Raw genomic sequence first — 18815 nt, forward strand, 5'->3', positions numbered from 1 at the left:
TTAAAGAATATATAAAATTTTATTTGTTTATTGTAAGATTGCTTTCATTTCTTGAACTGATTTTTGAATCTCTTCGATATGTTCCTTGAAAGCAGTGTTGATATCAATGAATTTACCTTGTTCGTTAAAGACACCACGATGGAACAATAGTTTTGGTCTGGTCTCAGTGAGTTTCATTTGGATTGGACTCTTTCCTGAGAGAATGTTGCTCAATTGTGTATTTACACCGACACCGCCACCGTAACCATAGGAAACAACCAAACTATATTTTTAATAGTTATTAATATTTTAAATTTTAAATACAAAAGTTTAATAATATTTATACATACCAAGCTTTTCCTTGCCACTCGGTAATTAAATAATCAATGGCATTCTTTAAAATGGCTGGATAACCATGGTTGTACTCCGGAGTAACAAAAACGAAACCATCGAATGAGGCAATCTTTGCTTGCCATTTCTTGGCGATTTCAGTTGTGTAGTTTCCTCCGATGGCCATTGGTGGGAGTACTTCATCGTAGTATGGCAAGTTCCACTCGACCAAATCAATTACTTCAACTTGGAACTCCTTTTTCAAACCTGATACTTCAACGAACCACTAATTATGACATAATTGTAAGTTTCTCTGGATACAACTCAAAAAATAAAAGTACTTGAGAGATAGATATTTACGTTTGAAATTTCGAATCCTAAACGAACAGTACGTCCAGAACCTACGATAACTGCAATTTTCTTTTGTGCTACAGCGTCCATTTTGATTGTTATAAATTAGATTTTAATTAATATTTAAAAAGATTATAAAGATGTATTATTAATTGTTTGTATTTTAGTTAAATGATTGTTGATTTGTTTTTTTTTTGATGAAAAACTATGGTTTGGTATAAACTATTTATAATTATTTAGTTCAGGTTCTCAAGAGCAGGGTTATTGTCTAGAATCGTTTATTTTGTGTATAGAAAGTGGGGTTACAACATTTTAAAATAGTTTTTACAAAAAAAAAAAAAAGGTAAAAAATCGTGGGGCTAATCTCTTATTAATCATGTGAAGTTGCAAGGCTGATCATTTATTTTAAAAAATGGTGTCATTATAATCATTTTTCTTTTTTGTTTGCAAAAAGTCAAATTCTATATTTTTAGATAAGTGAACAATGTTCTGATATTCTAGCGCATATTTTTTTGATTCTGATATCGAAATGCATGAAAAGGGTGTGGGTCTTTGAAAGGTTGCAAAAACACTTGAGACTTGGATCATTGATTCCGGAGTATGATGTTAATTTGAACATTTATTTATTTAATGTTTCACTCCAAGTTATCGGGGTTTTTACCCATGTATGGTATATTTGCATTTGAAGATCTTCAATGTGTAATTACACATTGATTAATTTTCTTAAGAATTACTCAACTTTTAATAAATGACCTATGAATTAAACAACCTTTAAAACTTTACAACTAATCTCTATCTAAAATCATCATAATGTTTACTACTTTCAAAAAATAACAACATCAATAATTAGTTAACTAAACTATTGTAATCATATGATTCTTTTTAATTAAATTAAATTAATTTTAACTTAATCTTGTAAATATTATGTCAACTATAGATTAAAGTATAAAAAGGATTTATTTCTTTAAAAGTCAACCAATAACACAATAGATTAATTGTGTGTTAAATGAGATAATTATAAAAGATTAAAAACTACTTTGAAGTATCATCACATTTTGTGTTTAAAAACTTGAGTTTCTGATAAAATTACAACTTTTAATCATCTAATATATCAACGAATAAATACTAGATCGTCACACACATATTGATATCTATTTATTATTATAAAAGGATATTATTATTTATTTTGGATCACACCATTCCTTTCATTTAGTGCTTTATTAATTGATTAAAAAAAAAAAAACTCCAATCTTATTTTTTTTTTTTGTTTTTAATTTTATTTTTTAAAAGATGAATTATATTCTTCAATTAGTCCATCTGCATATTTATTCTGAAGATATAGGTTCTTTGATTCTGATGATTTATTGTTAAAAATTTAATTTAATTTAACTAACTTATTCTGTTTTGCCTTTCCATTTTTTTTTCTCTCATAAATCCCCATAAACTCATAACATGAAATCATTTGTACATAGTTTCACATTTGAAAAACAAACAAATAAAGAGATGACAAATAACACAGAAAACAATGATAGTAATAGCAATAACAATGGCAATAGCAATGATGGGGATATTGATAAAGATTTTTCCCTTGTCAATCTTCAACACCAAATATGATTACAATTAGAGTAAATCCATATGAACAACAAATTGTGGTGCTCCAAAATACAATTGAACAACTCAACAAGCGAATTATTAAAGAGATGGAGGAAAAAGAGGAGATACTCAAGAAAGTTCATACAGAACGCCAGGAGGTAAAGAAGCTCAATCAGGAGTTGAAAATTAAACAAGAAGATATAGATACGTTAAAGCAAACAGTAGCCGATCAAAAGAAGAAAATTGAAGCTTTGGAGAAACAAGTTATGGATTTGAAGAGTACATTCACTCATAGATTCGAATTACTCGAGGTTAACCAAAAGAAATACTCAGAAGACAATCGACATCTCAGAGCAAAAGTTGAAGCTTTAGAAGACTTAATTGAGATTCAAAATCAAGAGAATGAAGAAGTTAGAGTCAGCAATGTTGCAAATATATCAACTTTTAATCAACTAATATATCAACGAATAAATAATAGATTCTCACAGACCACTCTATGTGAACCTAACAACTGGTATGGGCGACACTAATTTGGTGAAAAGGCTATTAAAAATAAGATAAACAGTCAACAGCCTTATCGTGATTACATGTTGTGAGTGATTCAATAAATATATATTTATTTTTTAATTTAATTGATGAATGCTAATTTAGTAATGCTTTAAAGTTGGTGTAATCAGTGACCTGTGAGAACTCTTCATAATCAATTATTATTATTGATTGTTTAAGGAATTGTGAGAATTTTTATTATTTACATTAATTAAAGTAGATTGTCACACACATATTGATATCTATTTATTGTTAATATTATATAAAAGGATATTATTTATTTTCGAGATCACACCATACCTTAAGTGGCAATGGTAAGACAGAAATCTTAAACTAAATGAATTAGAGTTTTTTTTTTTTTTTTTTTATTAATTAAAATTTTAATATTTAATCATTAAAAAAAGAATAGTACAAATATACTATGCTTTTTATTCATTGAATGATAGTATTTTTATTTATTCATTAATCATTATACAAAGAATAAGAAGTAAAGTTGAAGTAGTATATAAATATAATCTTACACGATGTGGTTATCATTTGAAAGATTATCATATTTCTTTGATGATTACTTATATTTACCTTTTATATTTGTATCTTCATTCTCTGTTTTATATTTATTCGTTGTAAATACATTTTTCACTGTCAAATTAAATATACCTTTTTTAAATAATAATAGTAGTAGTCTATCATCGAACGACACAACGGACATCAAAGACATCAATATCGAAAACATCTTTAATAACAACTACAGAAATACATTCAATAATCATAATAGTAACAAATATAAAAAGAATAAACATATCAATAGTAGCAACAGTCATAATAATAATAATAATAATAATAATAATAACAATAATAATAATAACAGTAAAAAAAGTACAAATGAAACAATATATGATAGCAATAAAAAGTTAATACAATCTTTACACAATAGTAATAATAATAATAATAGTAAGAAATCGATTCAAAAGAAAAAGAGAAATAATACTATTTTTGCAGATTTAATAAGTACTAGCAGCAGTAGTAGCAGTAGTAGTAGTGATAATGGTATCGGTATCGATGAATCAAATAGAGTCACTGATGACGATATAGATTTTGAAAGTTTCTACCGGATGGGTGAAAGACACAAGAGTCATTCAGCTGGAACACTTAGAAGTGGTAGTATGAGTAGTGGTACTGCAAATGGTCATAAATCACCATCAACTATATTAAAACAACAACAACAACAACAACAACAACAACAACAACAACAACAACAACAACAACAACAACAACAACAACAACAACAACAACAACAACAACAAAGAGTAAATGTAAATAATAGAATAAATGTACAGACAACACCTAGTTCATCACCATCGTCATTATCATTATCATTAAAACTAGATAATCACAATCAAAATCAACAATCACCTAAACCTCAGCATTCTCAACAACAACAACAACAACAATCTTCAACATCATCAACAACAACAACAACAACAACATCACAAAATGATATATCAAATATTTTACAATCCAATTTAAACAAAGGAAAAAAATATAATATTTCATTTGAACAACTCCCTCCTACTCTGAGAAACAGTGGAGAGCAAACCGATACTGTCGACGTTCGTGTAAAGTCACCCGCTAGCTCTGTGGACTTGAATAATCTTGATATGAATTTGAAGTCGTCGATGGGTGGTGTTGGTGCTGCTTCTGGTCTGGCAACGAGTACAAACAGTCTGAGCATGTCGTCTCCATCGCTAAGAAAGACAGTGTTGCTCAACGAGGAGATCATTTACCTCTTTTGGAATCGTTCCATTCACAATACCATCAAGGGAATAGAGACGGGTGCACTCCTCTGTGGCAAAGACGAAAAGACACACTTTATCATCACAGAGCTACTGTTTCCCAATCAGGTGGGTCGTGACGACAGCTTTGATTGTGTGAACGACGAGCAGATTCTCAGCTACCAATTGGAACGAAATCTGATTACTCTCGGCTGGATTCACACACATCCCACACAGACTGTGTTCCTGTCGTCGGTGGACATCCACAACCAATATGCCTATCAAACGCAACTCAAAGAATCGATTGCAATCGTCGTCAGTCCAAAGCCAACACCCAACTACGATGTCTACTCCATTCGTGCAGAGGGAATGGAGGTAATTGGCCGATGTAAACTGAGAGGATTTCATCCACACGACAATCCAGAGAGAATCTATGGCTCTGCAAAACATGTCCAAGTTATCAAACAGGAGATCAACAATCATAATATAAATATCAGTAATAACAATCAATCATCTCAATCTCTTCAGTCTCCACAATCTCAACAACAACAACAACAATCAAAACAACATCAACAAGAGCAACAACAACAGCAAGATCAATCTTTAATTATTACAATTAAAGATTTCCGTTCATCTAGTTATTTAAATAGCTATACAGATCTTACATCTATTCAATTTTCTAGAACTTCCAACATGTAGATAAATCATCAACCAATATATACCAATTTTAAATAATAAATATATTATTATTTTATAATTCCTTTAGGGTGGATTAATAAGATATGATTAAACTTTTATTTCATTAATCTTGGTGGTTGTTTGGATTGGATTGGATTGCTATTTACAATATGATTTAGATTTCATTAATCTTGACTGTGGTTGTGTTCTTGACTCTGTCGAATTTCTCAAGAGATTGCTCAATGAAATCTGCTGCATCCTTGCTCCCATTGGCCTTGTTAATTTCAATGGCAACTTCCAATGCTCTCACCTTGTAGGAGCTGTTTCTATAGATATCTTTGAGTGCATCAAGTAGCATTGGCTCCGTCATGTCATTCAATTTAATTTGTCTGCCACATCCCATCTCCTCGGTTCTCTTGGCCCAGTAGGGTTGGTCAAAATACATCCAGGTGACAATCGATGGCACACCCGATCGCAATGCAGCTGCGGTCGATCCAACACCTCCATGATGGATAATAACAGAACACTTCTGGAAGAGCAATCCATGGTCGATATTATCGGCAAAGATAATATCTTCTTCGTCTTTCATATCTTTCATGACGGACCAACCCTTAAGGAAGATACAACGAAGATGGAGTCTTTTAATGACAGATTTTACAATCTGAACAACTTTTGCCCCGTATGGGTTTGGCATACTTCCAAGACCGAATACAACAGGTGGTTCACCAGCTTCCAAGAATTTGGCAACTTTTTCTGGCATTGGCGAGGTGTTTTCTGTTGAAGGGAACATGAAACCGGGCAAACATATATTATCGGACCATTCAGAAGGTCTCTTTTCAGATTTTAAAATCTTCTCATGGAAAGCCATAATAACTGGTTGATCAGTATGTTCCATCATTTGTTGAGCAATCGATTTTGGAAGTGGACCAAGTTGTAAAAAATTCTTTCTCCAAACTGCAACTCTATCTGCTTCCCTTTATTTTATTTATTTTTCTGTAAGAAATAAACAACATATAAGTTACTCTATTCAAATTTACTTACTGTTTATAACAAACTTTTGCTATCATTTTATAGGTCATTTTGTTTAAAAATTTAAAATAGAAATTCTTATCTGTCAAGAACATATGTGGGAATGCACCTGTACCCATGGTAGGAAGCAACCACAATGGAATAAATGGAATGCCTAGTTTCTCATTGATGCTAAACGCTTCAGTATATGCCAAAGCAGAAGGTAAAATTAGATCCATTCCTTCGCATGCATAATAAAAAGACTCAAAGCGACCGGGTGTATTCATGTCCAAATTCTTTTTCTCCTTGAGAAGAGCTTCCAACGATAAAGAATTCATCCATTTTCTACCTTCTTCTGTTTCATCAAATAGTGATGCGCAAGAATCTCCTATAATCTCGAAATATTCAAGATCATATTTATCGACTACATATTTTACTCTTTCCTCTGTAGCTATTCTTACTTGATGACCTCTCTTTTTGAGTTCTTGACCTAAAAATTTCGAAAAGGTTAGATTTTTCAAACAAATTTATTTCTATTGGTAATGATGAAATAATAATTAAATATTTACCCAAAACACACGATGGTTGAATATCACCTCTTGTTCCAATAGAGATAAATACAATTTTCATTTTTTTTTCTATTTTTTTTATAGGATAAAACTGTATTGTTGTTTCAATAATTAAATTGTTTAGATTAACTTCAATGTATTTTTAGGATTAATTAATATTTTTTAAAAATTAATATATCTATTTGTATATGTAGTAGAAATTAAAATTAACATTTTGTACATTGTTGTTTTAAAACCCGTATATGAATATACATCTTACAAATACTTACATCTAAATATCAGTAGTCACACTCCAAAGTTATGGGGTTAAAATTTGATCAAAACAAAACCAAATTGTACTATCAATATTTATCTTAATATATCTGACTTTGAGATAAAAGATATTTATTACGATGTGTGTAGTGTTGTTTAATATTTATATAGTTATAATAAAGAATTTTTTTTTAAGAGGTTGAGGATAAGTATTAGATTTCAAAGAGGTATTCTAATTTTGTAGTTTTATCAAACAAAAGAATGTAGAATCATTTAAATTCATTTCAAACAAACTAAGTGTTATCTCTATTTATATTGTTGTTTTAATAAAGATATTTGGCATTAAATTATTAAAAAAACAATTTTTATTGATGGAGCATTGATGTTAATTTTATGTAAAAGATTCATCCAATTAGTTATAAATTTGTAATTCATATAGTTTACTTACTATCAATCAAATTACAGCAAAAACTATACATTGTTTAGATATTTATTGTTGTTGATGGTATCCACAACACAGATTGGTATGGGTGAATTATTATTCTTTGTGTTTTTTTTTTTCATGAGGTTTCTATGTTTGAAAAACAGTGGTGGTTGTGGTTTTATAGGTTTTTTGAATTTGATTATTGGCAATATTAATATGTGGTAGTTACTTGTAGTTACATATTGTGTTTGTGTGTTACTAGTAGATTGTTCGAATTTTATATTTAAAAATGGAAATAATAAAATTTTATACAACCACTACTACACATATTATTTTTCATTCATCTTTATTTAAATTCATTCTAAATGTTTCTATTTTAATATTAATTTGATATAGTTTCAGTATAGGATTCCGCAAAAATAATATATTACTAATGAATACATAGAGAACTTTGGAAAAAAATCTTAATTTTCACTAATACATTCAGATTTTATGTGGGAATAAATTACTTGGTAGAAACAAAAAAGGTAAAAAAGGATGGTTTTCGTATGATTATACAAACAATGATGAGCTATTTATAAAGAACTCTTTGAATTTATTTATTAATTTAACTCAATGCGCCAATAAATAAAATTACAATATATATTCATAATCATAAAGGCTTAATATGGAAATATTGTTAGTGAGTGTGACCCAGGTTATATTTTTCGAATACGAAATTTATAACAGATTAATAAAAATTTATGAAATTATTGTTTGCCATTGGCAAATAAAAATAATAATAACAATAGTAGTAAATAACAACAAATAAAAATAAATAAATAAATATAAATAAAAGTTTAGTTTGTTTTTTTTGTTTTTTATAGTGTTTTCATATTTACTAAACTCTTGACTAATCTGTTGATCTTTTTCTTTTGCATACTTGGTGAGTGTGCACCTTGATTTCCATTGTTGTTGGCAGCAAGTGTTGGTTTTGGATCATATCGTCCTTCCCAACACTTCTCAATGAGCTTCTGTATTGAAATTACCAATACTTGATTCTGTGCTTTAGATTGAGGGAAAAATGTCCATCTCTTTCCACCGATTCCAATTTCTACAAGTGTAAAGAAATGTTTATCTGTTGATATATAAAAAAAATTGGTAAGTAAATCAAATTGATAATTTTAGATACTGGTTATGAAATGATTGTATTTTTAGTAAAACTTAATGATAATAATGATTTATGATCACATGGGATAATTTTTTTTTGTTGTTATTTCCAATGTTGTCATATTAAAAAAAAACATATAATATTATAAATTTGGTGGTGAAAAATAAAAAATGATAGATCTTGATATAGATTATGTGTGGTTGAATTATAAATACTAACCTGTTGAAATACTACTGTGTACCAATACTGTATCTAGTGGAACACTTAGAATCAATCGATAAACACTACCCTTCTGCTTGGCAAACAAAAAGATATCATTAAATAAAAAGAAAAATCCTTTTTTAAACTTCAATGTTGATTTCTTCTCAGAGTTTTCATTGTATCCCTCCACCATCTGTAAATTTCCTTCATTTAACAAATGTCTCTTTGATAATTGCAAATTCTATAGATATAAAAATTTAATAAGTAAGATTATCTTTTATAATCAATTAAATAAATTTAGTTAATTACCTCTGCTCCTTTTAAAGATTGAATGATTTGCATTGTTCTTTGCCATGTTTCGTTTTCCATTTTCTCCTTATTAATTATATTTACTATTTGTTCTATTTTTGCAACTGCCGAAATCAATTGACCATAATCAAGATGATCATTTGGAGTAGCTTTTAATAATTCCTATTATCAAATTATTAATAAATGTATAAAATAAAAATAATATGTATCAAATTCTATATTTACTCTTAATAATAAAGGATATTTGCAAATTCTTTGTACTGGTTTAATTAAAAATGAATGTAAATTCATACCTCTTAATTCTGGTTTCGAAATGATATCCTATAATAATAAAATTAATATTTTTTTAAATAAATGGATAGATATAACAATGGCAATGATTACACTTACGGAGATAAAACTTTCAATTTGAGGTAACTTTGTTAAATTTGATAAACTTTCAAGTGATTTTTGATGATAATTACAATATACAGAATAGACATCTAATGAATCAGACTATTTTTAAATATTTAAATAATGATTAACTAATTAGTAAAAGATAAATACAATAGTAAAAATTAAATCTGATTTACCATTAAACAAAAAACTTCACCAATTGTTGAAGATGAATTTATCATTTTACTATACAACTCTTTGTTTACTTCAAATATTTGTTCGATATTTGAGAAAACACTGGCACACTCCTCGGTGGAGATTAACTTTAGGTCATCTCTGAGAGGTCTGTAGAATACTGTGATGATAGTCTCGAGATCATTGATATAGTCTAGCTCGGTCGATATGATCTCCTTGATGAGGAAGGTTCGTTGGTCCGATGCCAGTGAAGTCGATGTCGCTGTCGATTTGGGTGATGGTGAAGCTGAGAGTGGTGTTTTCGGTGAGAGAATGGTTGAGCTGTTAGCTCCGTTCTTTCCGCTGTTGGAGTTGGTCGGTGAGAGTATCATTGTTTCCGGTGGCGTTGGGAAAGCATCGATAATCTCATTGAAAATTGACAGAGAACCGGATCCACTGAACGATCTTCGCTTTCCACTGCCACTGCTACTATTACTACTGATTGTATTGTTGATATTATTACTGCTGCTGTTGTTGTTGCAATATTGATGATTGTTGTTTGTTGTGGTGCTTGTTGATGCTTCATCTGCGTTGTTGGTGTTGCCACGTGGCGATTGAAATTGCTCACACGGCGAAGCACTTGCTTCAATGAGGTTTGGTGTTGACAACATGAGACAAGGCGAGGAGGTGGAAGTTGAGTTGGAAACTGGTGAGCCAGAGAGTGTAGTAAGAGGTGTAATTGAAGTAAGAGCATTGCTATTGTGTAGCATATTACTATCGTATAAATTATTCGTGTTGATATCCTTTTCTTCATTGTCAATGTTGTTTTGATTGTTGTCGTTGCCATTTCTGTTGTTGTATACCGATGCCAAAGCTGTAGTATCAGCGAGCAGTTGATCCAACAAATTAATTGAAACAGTGTTATCGTCTCCACTTGCACTGCTATTGGATGACAATCGTTTTGAATAATCTATAATTCCATTGTTTTCATGCTTTACTGTTATTGTTATAAATGGTTTGTCACTACTACTATGATGTTCATGTTTGTTGCTGCTGTTGCTGTTATTATTATTGGTGGTTGTGTTATTATTGGATAAAGATTTAAAACTATCAAATGAAGTTGATGTAGATTTGACTATGGATGTTAAACTGGTGGAATTTGTCATGTTGGAGGTTGACATTGAGCCGGTGGTTGGAATGGTTGGGGTGGATGATGATGGTGATGGTGGAGATGTTGGTGTAATCGATCGCTTCGAATGAACCATTGAAAATCTTGACTTTGCATCACTGCGTGGCGTTGAATTGGGTGGCGAGGTTGTTGCTGTTGCACTCTTGGTGTTGATACTATCGATGATGGAACGAATCGAATGGATCGCTGGCTCGGTATCGACCAGACCTCTAGGTGATGCTGGCATCGAAGAAACCGAGGACGGCGAAGACATGTCAATATTGAGTGTAGATGGTAATTTACCATTTATAACATTATGAGTGTATAATTGATTAGTATTATTATTCTGTTGCTGTTGTTGACTGCTGTTTGGCCTGTATGGTGGAATTGGTAAGATTGAATCTGGCGTTGGCATATCGATGACGTGTAATTTCGCATTGCAACGGAAACAAAACTTTGAATTTGGTCTGCCCAGATAGTTGCACTGCCAACAACGATCACCAAGCTCATTGTGACAAAGATGGCATGCTTTATTATATTTAGGTGTTTCGCCAAGACACACCTTGCAGAGAATCAAACCCTCCATCTTATTTGAACTATTTGCTTGGTGCCTTTTAAATTATTATGAAAATTAATATTAATTAAATTTAAATGTCTTGAAATAAATTATTGAACAAAATAAAACAAAATGGAAATTTGAAATTGTGATTGTGATTGTTATTAAAATTTATTTATAGATATAAAACAACTAATAGGTTTAATTGTTATTGATATTGAATTTATTAAAGATGGCTTGATATGGTTGTTCGTATTGTTGTGATCGTAGTTATTTATAATTGTAGAGTATAATAGATATATCATATACAAACAACAACAACAACAACTTGACTATTTAATTAATTTTTGTTATTATATGATACATCTACCTTAACTTCTACCAAATCTACCTTGTTCAAATATAAATTAAATTTAATATAATTTTAAAAAAATAATAATTATTATATTTAAAATTATAAATTATTTATTATTGTTATTAATAAATATAATATATAATATCTTTACTCAATCACCTAAACAATAAATAACCCCATTCTTTTTCTGATTGGATTGATATGTTTCCAAAGAGATATGAGATTTTCAAAACAAACAAACAAAACAAACCAACAAACATATAACAACTACATAAAGCAAATCAATCAATCAATCAAACATGAATAACAAAAAAACATATTATTTATATATACTAAGTTTTGAGTGATGTTGTAATGATGTATTATTGTGGGTAATTAAATTGAATGATTAATTTATTGATTGATTTATATAACAACAGCAGGATAATGGTGTTGTTTTTATATATTTTTTAAAATATATATATTTTGTGTGTGAGTGTGTGGGTGAAGTGTTAAAGTGGTAGCACATGGATGAAAGTGGATTGTGCAAATAAATAATCATAATTTAATTGTAGAGTAACAAGCTAGCTTTTCCAAACTTGTTTACTACCAAATATTCATGCTATATCCAATCTAATTCTATAAAAATATATTCATATACACTTTTAAACAAGCTTGTTTTGATTGTCTGATTCTGATTATAGTAAGCAATATAGTGGGTAGTAATGCTATCTGTGTGGCTAGCAATAATTGTAGCAGTCGACAAATCAAATTGTGATTAAAAATGAATTACTGTTGTCATTGTTATTGTAGTTATTGTTAAGATGTATAAATCAAATTGATTGGTCTGTTAATGCTATGGATATATAACATGTTGATTACTGATAACTGATTACTGAATGCTAAATGTTTGATTGATAGATTTATTAATGATTAACTGATTGCTTCGGTTTAAACAAACATTACATTTTTTATATATTGACTTGTAAAGAGTTGAGTAATTAGACAATTACTGACGACTCTTCTCCTCTTTCTCTGTTTGTTCTCACTATTACTATATCTATCTAAATATACACTCTCTTGTTTGTCTGTTGATTATTTATACTATATGAAATCCTTTCTATTTATAACTTTTTTTTTTGTTTTTGCAATTTTCTATTTTTGTACTTTTTTTTTACTACTTTATTTTTTGAAATTTACTAACTTTTTTTATTATTATTTGTTTACTTTGTTTTATTATATATTTCTTTATGTGTTTTGATAAGATTAAAAAAAGTGTTAAATTGTTGAAATGATTCTGAAAATAAACAAAAATAAAAAAAACTGAAATGATTTTCAATGATTGGCTGTTGTTTATTCAAACCTAAACAAAGAAAATTTGCAATTATTTATTTTTTTTTGATAATGGGTTTTTTATCTGAATATCTAAATTAAATCGGGATCAAGTGCAAAAAAATGAATGAAGTCAAAAAAGATATTTTACTTTACTTTGTGATTATGAAACAGAAAATAAAAAACAAAAAAAGTAAAATAAAAATAAATCAGATGAACATTCATTTTTGTCGATAATAAAAGAATCGAAATACAATAAGTATGACCGATGATGACTAGCACCACACATTATTATTTCACTATTATTACTAAACATATTATCTATTTATACATACAACAAATTCTCAAAGACTTGCAGTGCTGTTATTCGCTGAGCTGCAAGTGTCGATGCTGTCAATGTAGTCATATATATAATTCTATCTTCTCTTACTAAAACCTGTAAACTTTACTTATTTTGCTTTTTATTTTACTTCAATATAATCTCTTTTTTTTTAGTTATTTCTGCTCTTATTATAATTATTTTTTTATTAAAGCAAAAGTTTGAATTGATAATCAATCAAATCAAATAAAATCAATTAAATTAATAAATAATGAATAAATAAATAAATGAATGTATATAAATATATGTAATAAATAAAAAACACTAAATGGAGATGCTGTTGTCAATGTTACACACTCAATTCTCAATAGTCAAATCATCCACCAGAAATAAAAACAAAACACCAAACTAAATAAAATAAAACAAAACAAACATTAATTTTGCTTTGACATTCAACTTGTCTTTTAAAGAAGTAATCAGTGTGTTAACACAATCAAATCAACACTCACTATCTCTTTTTCCCATGCAAATAAAATAGTTTGGTCTAGTTACTATATATATAATTTTTAATAATCACAAATTCATAATAATAATAATAATAATAATAATAATAATAATAATAGTGAACAAGTTCATGTGCGATTTGTTGCCTGCCTGTTACACTTTCCCACTCTCATCACTTTCTTCAGGAACTTTATTATATAGTGTGTAGTGTGTATGTGATGTGTTGTGGTTAATGAGGTGTGTGTATTTTGTTGCAATGTAATTTTGTTTGCGTGTGTTAAAAGAAATATAAATATGTTTTTAATATTAAATATGTATTTAATATTAATTTTTATATAAATTGACAATAAAAAAAACAAAAACTTTGCCTTCACAATTTCAAAGAACGTTCATTTTATTGTAATTACTTGGTTAGAAGCAAACTTTTAAAAATGTTCATTTAATACATTTATTATAGTAAAGTTTTAAAAAACAAACAGCAATCAAAGCAGAATATAAGGTTGAATATGTTTGAACAAGAAAAGAAATCAAGAATCTTATTTTCTTTTAATTAATTCACATCTATTTTAATTAAATTATTTTTCTTATCACTTGCAACAATACTAGTTAAAATAATAAGGGTATTTATTAATAACTGTTATTAATAAATATCGGAAATCAATGAGAAGAGGTTACGAGAGCTCTTGTAGCTGTCAGAAAGCAAACAACTTCATCAAATCTTAATTCTCAATGAAAACAACAAGAAATGATTAGTTAAGTAAAATATCAAATGTTAAATAATCAGATAACTGACACTTTATGCGCACATAAAGCTTACTAGGTGAAAAAATACTTGTACCGTCAAATGTCAAGTTGGTATAGTTACAGAGAGAAATAATTGGAACTTTTGGCCAAGCTCTCATGTTTTTTCTGTCAAACCAACAAAAAAATGATATAGGATAAAAAATCAAAAAATCAAAAAATGATTTTTTCTTCATCAAAGCCCGGTTAGCTCAGTCGGTAGAGCGCACGGCTCTTAACCGTGTGGTCGTGGGTTCGAGCCCCACATTGGGCGGTCTCTTTTCTGTTGGATTTCCCTTAATGCGCGCATACAGGAAAATACTTTCTTTTGGACAACCCTTTTCAGCAAGCTAGTTCCATTTTTCATTATGCTATTTGTATAAAACGAAGTAATGTAGACCTAAAACCCATTATAAAGGCTACACCTTTGGATATTTAAAAAAATAAAATAAAAAAAACACTCTAAATAAAGTAATATCCTTTTTTTTTAACAAAACACAATCAAAAAAGATATTAATTTATTATAAAAATAAACAAAAAGGATTCATTTGTTCATATGTTCTGCTATGTAAATAAAAAAGATATTTTCTTTTGATTATTTTTTTAAAGTAGAAGTAGTTGGGTTGATGTATTTTAAAAATGATTAACAATGTTTTAAAAAACTGGTATTCCAGTGTCAATACTTTATAAAACTTTAATAGAAACAATTGATTTTAGACTTTAATCAATTGTTTAATTAAAATACTTTTTTAATATTTGTGAGCTTAACAGTTCTAAATTTGTAAAACTTATCTTTAGTGTAACTAGTAGTACTAACTACCTTACAGATGAAATTTTGGAACGTATTCATTTAAATGATTACAACTTTTATTTATCATTTTGATGAGATGAAATATTTATATTTGGTTTTTTTTACAAAAGATTTTAATCTGTTATAATAGTATTACCTCTTAATCTATTTTTTATTTAATTTGATTCAAATTAATTTTTATTTTAATACAAATTTATTGATTTCTAATAACTAAATTAAACATCTTTGGTTTTTAATAATATATACTTTTAATAAAATATAAATCAAATATAAAAAAAAGGAATTATTAAAGTTTTAATATAAATTTATTAATATCTATCTATCGATCTATCCAACTATGATCTATCTAAACTATTTGTCTTCTGGTAAGAGATCTAGAGTTATAAGGGTCCAACATGATTAGATTGAATATCTTCGATGGTAGTCCAGTGTATGCGCAGATTGGGAATATTAAAATCAACAAAAAGATGACGAGTGCAATCAATCCAAAGTGTGTAGAACCAACTTGACCGCTTCGGTCTTTGGCAATCTTGAATGAATCTCCAATAGTACCATTCATACGAGTGTATTCGAATTCCAACAGGTTGGGTGTCAGTCGTATGAGCGAGTAACCAGCGGAATTCTCACGGTGAGCAGTCCATTCCGGACGATCGAGCCATGGATCTTGGTCTGCACCTGCTGTTCCTGCCAACACATGAATAGTACCCTTTCCAGAGGTGTAAAGCGATGGATTACTATCGATAATATCACCATCGTAGACAGCAAACGAACGTTCGTAACAGTGGTCGTGTCCAGAGATGGCGAGATCGACCTGCGCTTCGTGGAGCAGCTGCTCCATTGCCGCACGGAACTTCAAGTCACTTCCATCGTGACCTTTCGATGAACTGTACATTGGCGAGTGGAATACAACGATCAACCAAGGATATTGGTGTCTCATTGTGTTGGCGCGATCCAACTGCTTTTTGAACCATTCGTACTGCAGACTTCCCGCTTCATAGGGGTCGTACGACGACAACATGATGACATAGGCATGAGTATACTCGAAACTGTAGAACAAGTTGCGCTGAGTGCTAACTAGATACTCGCCAGAGGTAACGTTTTTCGTAAGCGATGTTATCGGGGTTGGGTAGACAAGCGGCATTGGATAACGATTGACAAAAGCGTTGATACCGCCAGGCTTGACATCCCAATTGCCTGGAACCACCATGAATGGCTTTGAACTGGTGACAGGCTCGACAAGATCACCGAAAACATCCCATTTCGTTTCCTCCAGTCCATAGGAGAGATCACCGGCATGCAGCACGAGATTGACATCGTCTTCGGCGGCAAGTGCACGAATGTTTGGCACGATGTTACCGGTGGTTCCAGAGTCTGCGAAAGCGGCAAACACAACGGGTTGCTCGCGATTCGGTGCAGTTCTAAACGATCGCCATTTACTCCAACTGGTGGCGTCTGCAGTCGGAACAAAGTTACCTCCGACACGGTAGCAGTAGCCTACTCCACTGCTAAGATGCTGCAGTTTAACGGAATGCAAATAACCTTTGTATGGATAATAGGTCTTGGTTGTGCCCATTGTCATTTTTATATCTGTATTTCTTTTCTTTTTCTCTGCTTTACTGTTACTCTTGCTATTACTCTTACTATGACTTGCTGATGATGATGATGGGGAAGAGGATGATGAGGATGATGATTTACTATCATCTTCATCATCACTATCAGTATCCCACATACAATCACCAATATAATAATAGACTACAGGTTGAGTTATCTCATCTTTTGTAATCCAATTGACAAGCATATCATTTGCATTGTATGTGAGTGCTAAATTGATTTGTCGTGGTGCTATATCTTTTGTAGTTGTTACATCGTTTGAATTTGAATCTACTATTGATATCAATAAACTATTCAAAATGAAAAATAAAACTAATATTATATTTAAATTTTTATTATAAAATATATTCATTATTAACTATATATATCTTTATCTAATCTAATCTAAACTATTAAACTATTTTTTTATACAATTATTGTTACATCAAACACATATTTGTTTAACTAATGAATGAAAATAAATATGAAATAATCTATAAATTTATATGTAATTTTACAATTTTAAAAATGATAATGATATATAATGAATGTATTAACAGCAAATAGAAAACTAAATTATTTATAGTTTTAGTTTTTTGCTAAATTAAGATAAGAAGTTGAGGAGTCAGTCGGTTTATCAAAAAAAAAAAAAAAAAAGGAAATGAAAAAAAAAAAAAAAAAAAAAAAATATATTCTGGCGAGATGAATCACAGATAAAGAGAGTTGTAATATTTGATTTAGTGTGTTAAGTGTGTAGTATTTGATTGATAAGTGCGTGTTAGGTGAAGTAAGTTTTTGATTGATGTGTGTGTGTGTGTGTGTGTGTGTATCACTTATCTCATAAATAAAAATAAATAAAAACGATTAATTTATTGTTAATTTTTTTTGTTATTTTACAAAACCTTTTTAAAAAAAAATGATTGCAATCACTGTCAATTTACTTTCTTCTATTTTTTTTGTATTAAAGTATTCATTTTGAATTAAACAGAAATGGTTCTAAACTCACAATTGTGAAGTTAACTTGTTTTGATTTGAAATAAATAAAAAAAACAAAAAAAAACATATTAAAGTAACGTTAATTGCAAATAATAATATCATAATTATTTGTTAAAACTAATTAATTCTCTACATAATTAATGAACATATTTAAACTATTATCTATAATTCTCTAAAGTATAGTTACTTTTGTTGGCTCAATTATGTTTGTTGTTTACATTGTTGTTGGATCTACAGGAAGTCCACTGATGGCAAGCGCTATGATGATTGAGTTGTAGATGGCCAGTGATCTCTAGAAATGAAATTTGGACAATACCGACAGTAGTGTATCAAATTTATCATCTATAGATATATTTTGTCTGTTACAAACACCCCACAAAATATGTATCTAAAAATTTTTTAAATTTATTTCCAGAAATATTAGAATCAACTGATATTAATCAACAAAACGATCAGTGTGATCAGCCATCTTCTCTTAATGACACACCAGTTGTCACCCACATATGCATCATATCCCGTTAGTAAGTGAAATTATTAGATTCTCACCAAGTAGAAATGTAACAAAAAAGTTTTCATACGAGTTTGTGTACTCATATGAAAACTTTTATCACCATGAATAAATAAATTTAATTTATCTGTTTTTTTTTAATTATTATAAATAAAAATGTTTCTAAAGATATTTACAATTTCTAAGTATTTTTTTTTTTTTTTTTA

At 29.3% G+C, this 18815-nt stretch overlaps 5 protein-coding genes and 1 non-coding gene across 6 annotated transcripts; 2 read left to right on the forward strand and 4 right to left on the reverse strand.

The window, feature by feature from the left end:
- Window positions 1–27: 27 nt before the first annotated feature.
- On the reverse strand, window positions 28–750 carry PPL_07356 (NADPH-dependent FMN reductase; the record flags this gene model as incomplete). Its single annotated transcript, XM_020578192.1, has 3 exons — window positions 28–262; window positions 330–595; window positions 670–750. 3 exons carry the CDS (start codon window positions 748–750, stop codon window positions 28–30), a joined length of 582 nt encoding a protein of 193 aa, XP_020432640.1.
- Window positions 751–2360: 1610 nt separating this feature from the next.
- On the forward strand, window positions 2361–5347 carry PPL_07357 (myb domain-containing protein; the record flags this gene model as incomplete). Its single annotated transcript, XM_020578193.1, has 5 exons — window positions 2361–2767; window positions 3476–4112; window positions 4137–4700; window positions 4809–5266; window positions 5338–5347. 5 exons carry the CDS (start codon window positions 2361–2363, stop codon window positions 5345–5347), a joined length of 2076 nt encoding a protein of 691 aa, XP_020432641.1.
- A 77-nt stretch (window positions 5348–5424) lies between these two features.
- On the reverse strand, window positions 5425–6887 carry ugt2 (glycosyltransferase; the record flags this gene model as incomplete). The annotated part of the gene is made up of 3 exons (XM_020578194.1): window positions 5425–6223; window positions 6291–6747; window positions 6827–6887. 3 exons carry the CDS (start codon window positions 6885–6887, stop codon window positions 5425–5427), a joined length of 1317 nt encoding a protein of 438 aa, XP_020432642.1.
- Window positions 6888–7858: 971 nt separating this feature from the next.
- Window positions 7859–13507, reverse strand: gxcJ (RhoGEF domain-containing protein; the record flags this gene model as incomplete). Its single annotated transcript, XM_020578195.1, has 9 exons — window positions 7859–7873; window positions 8384–8619; window positions 8872–9094; window positions 9163–9324; window positions 9388–9483; window positions 9553–9657; window positions 9735–11407; window positions 11745–11767; window positions 13458–13507. The coding sequence occupies 9 exons, from the start codon at window positions 13505–13507 to the stop codon at window positions 7859–7861; spliced, it is 2583 nt and encodes an 860-aa protein (XP_020432643.1).
- A 1398-nt stretch (window positions 13508–14905) lies between these two features.
- Window positions 14906–14978, forward strand: PPL_07360. Its single transcript has one exon. It is a non-coding gene; the product is annotated as a tRNA-Lys (tRNA).
- An 883-nt stretch (window positions 14979–15861) lies between these two features.
- PPL_07361 (purple acid phosphatase family protein) lies at window positions 15862–18393 on the reverse strand (the record flags this gene model as incomplete). Its single annotated transcript, XM_020578196.1, has 2 exons — window positions 15862–17416; window positions 18320–18393. Coding segments are annotated over 2 exons (1629 nt in total), but the record flags the coding sequence as incomplete, so codon positions are not given.
- Between the last annotated feature and the right edge of the window lie 422 nt (window positions 18394–18815).

Source organism: Heterostelium album (assembly GCF_000004825.1).
Source record: "Heterostelium album PN500 unplaced genomic scaffold PPL_scaffold6, whole genome shotgun sequence".
Taxonomy (NCBI): domain Eukaryota; phylum Evosea; class Eumycetozoa; order Acytosteliales; family Acytosteliaceae; genus Heterostelium; species Heterostelium album.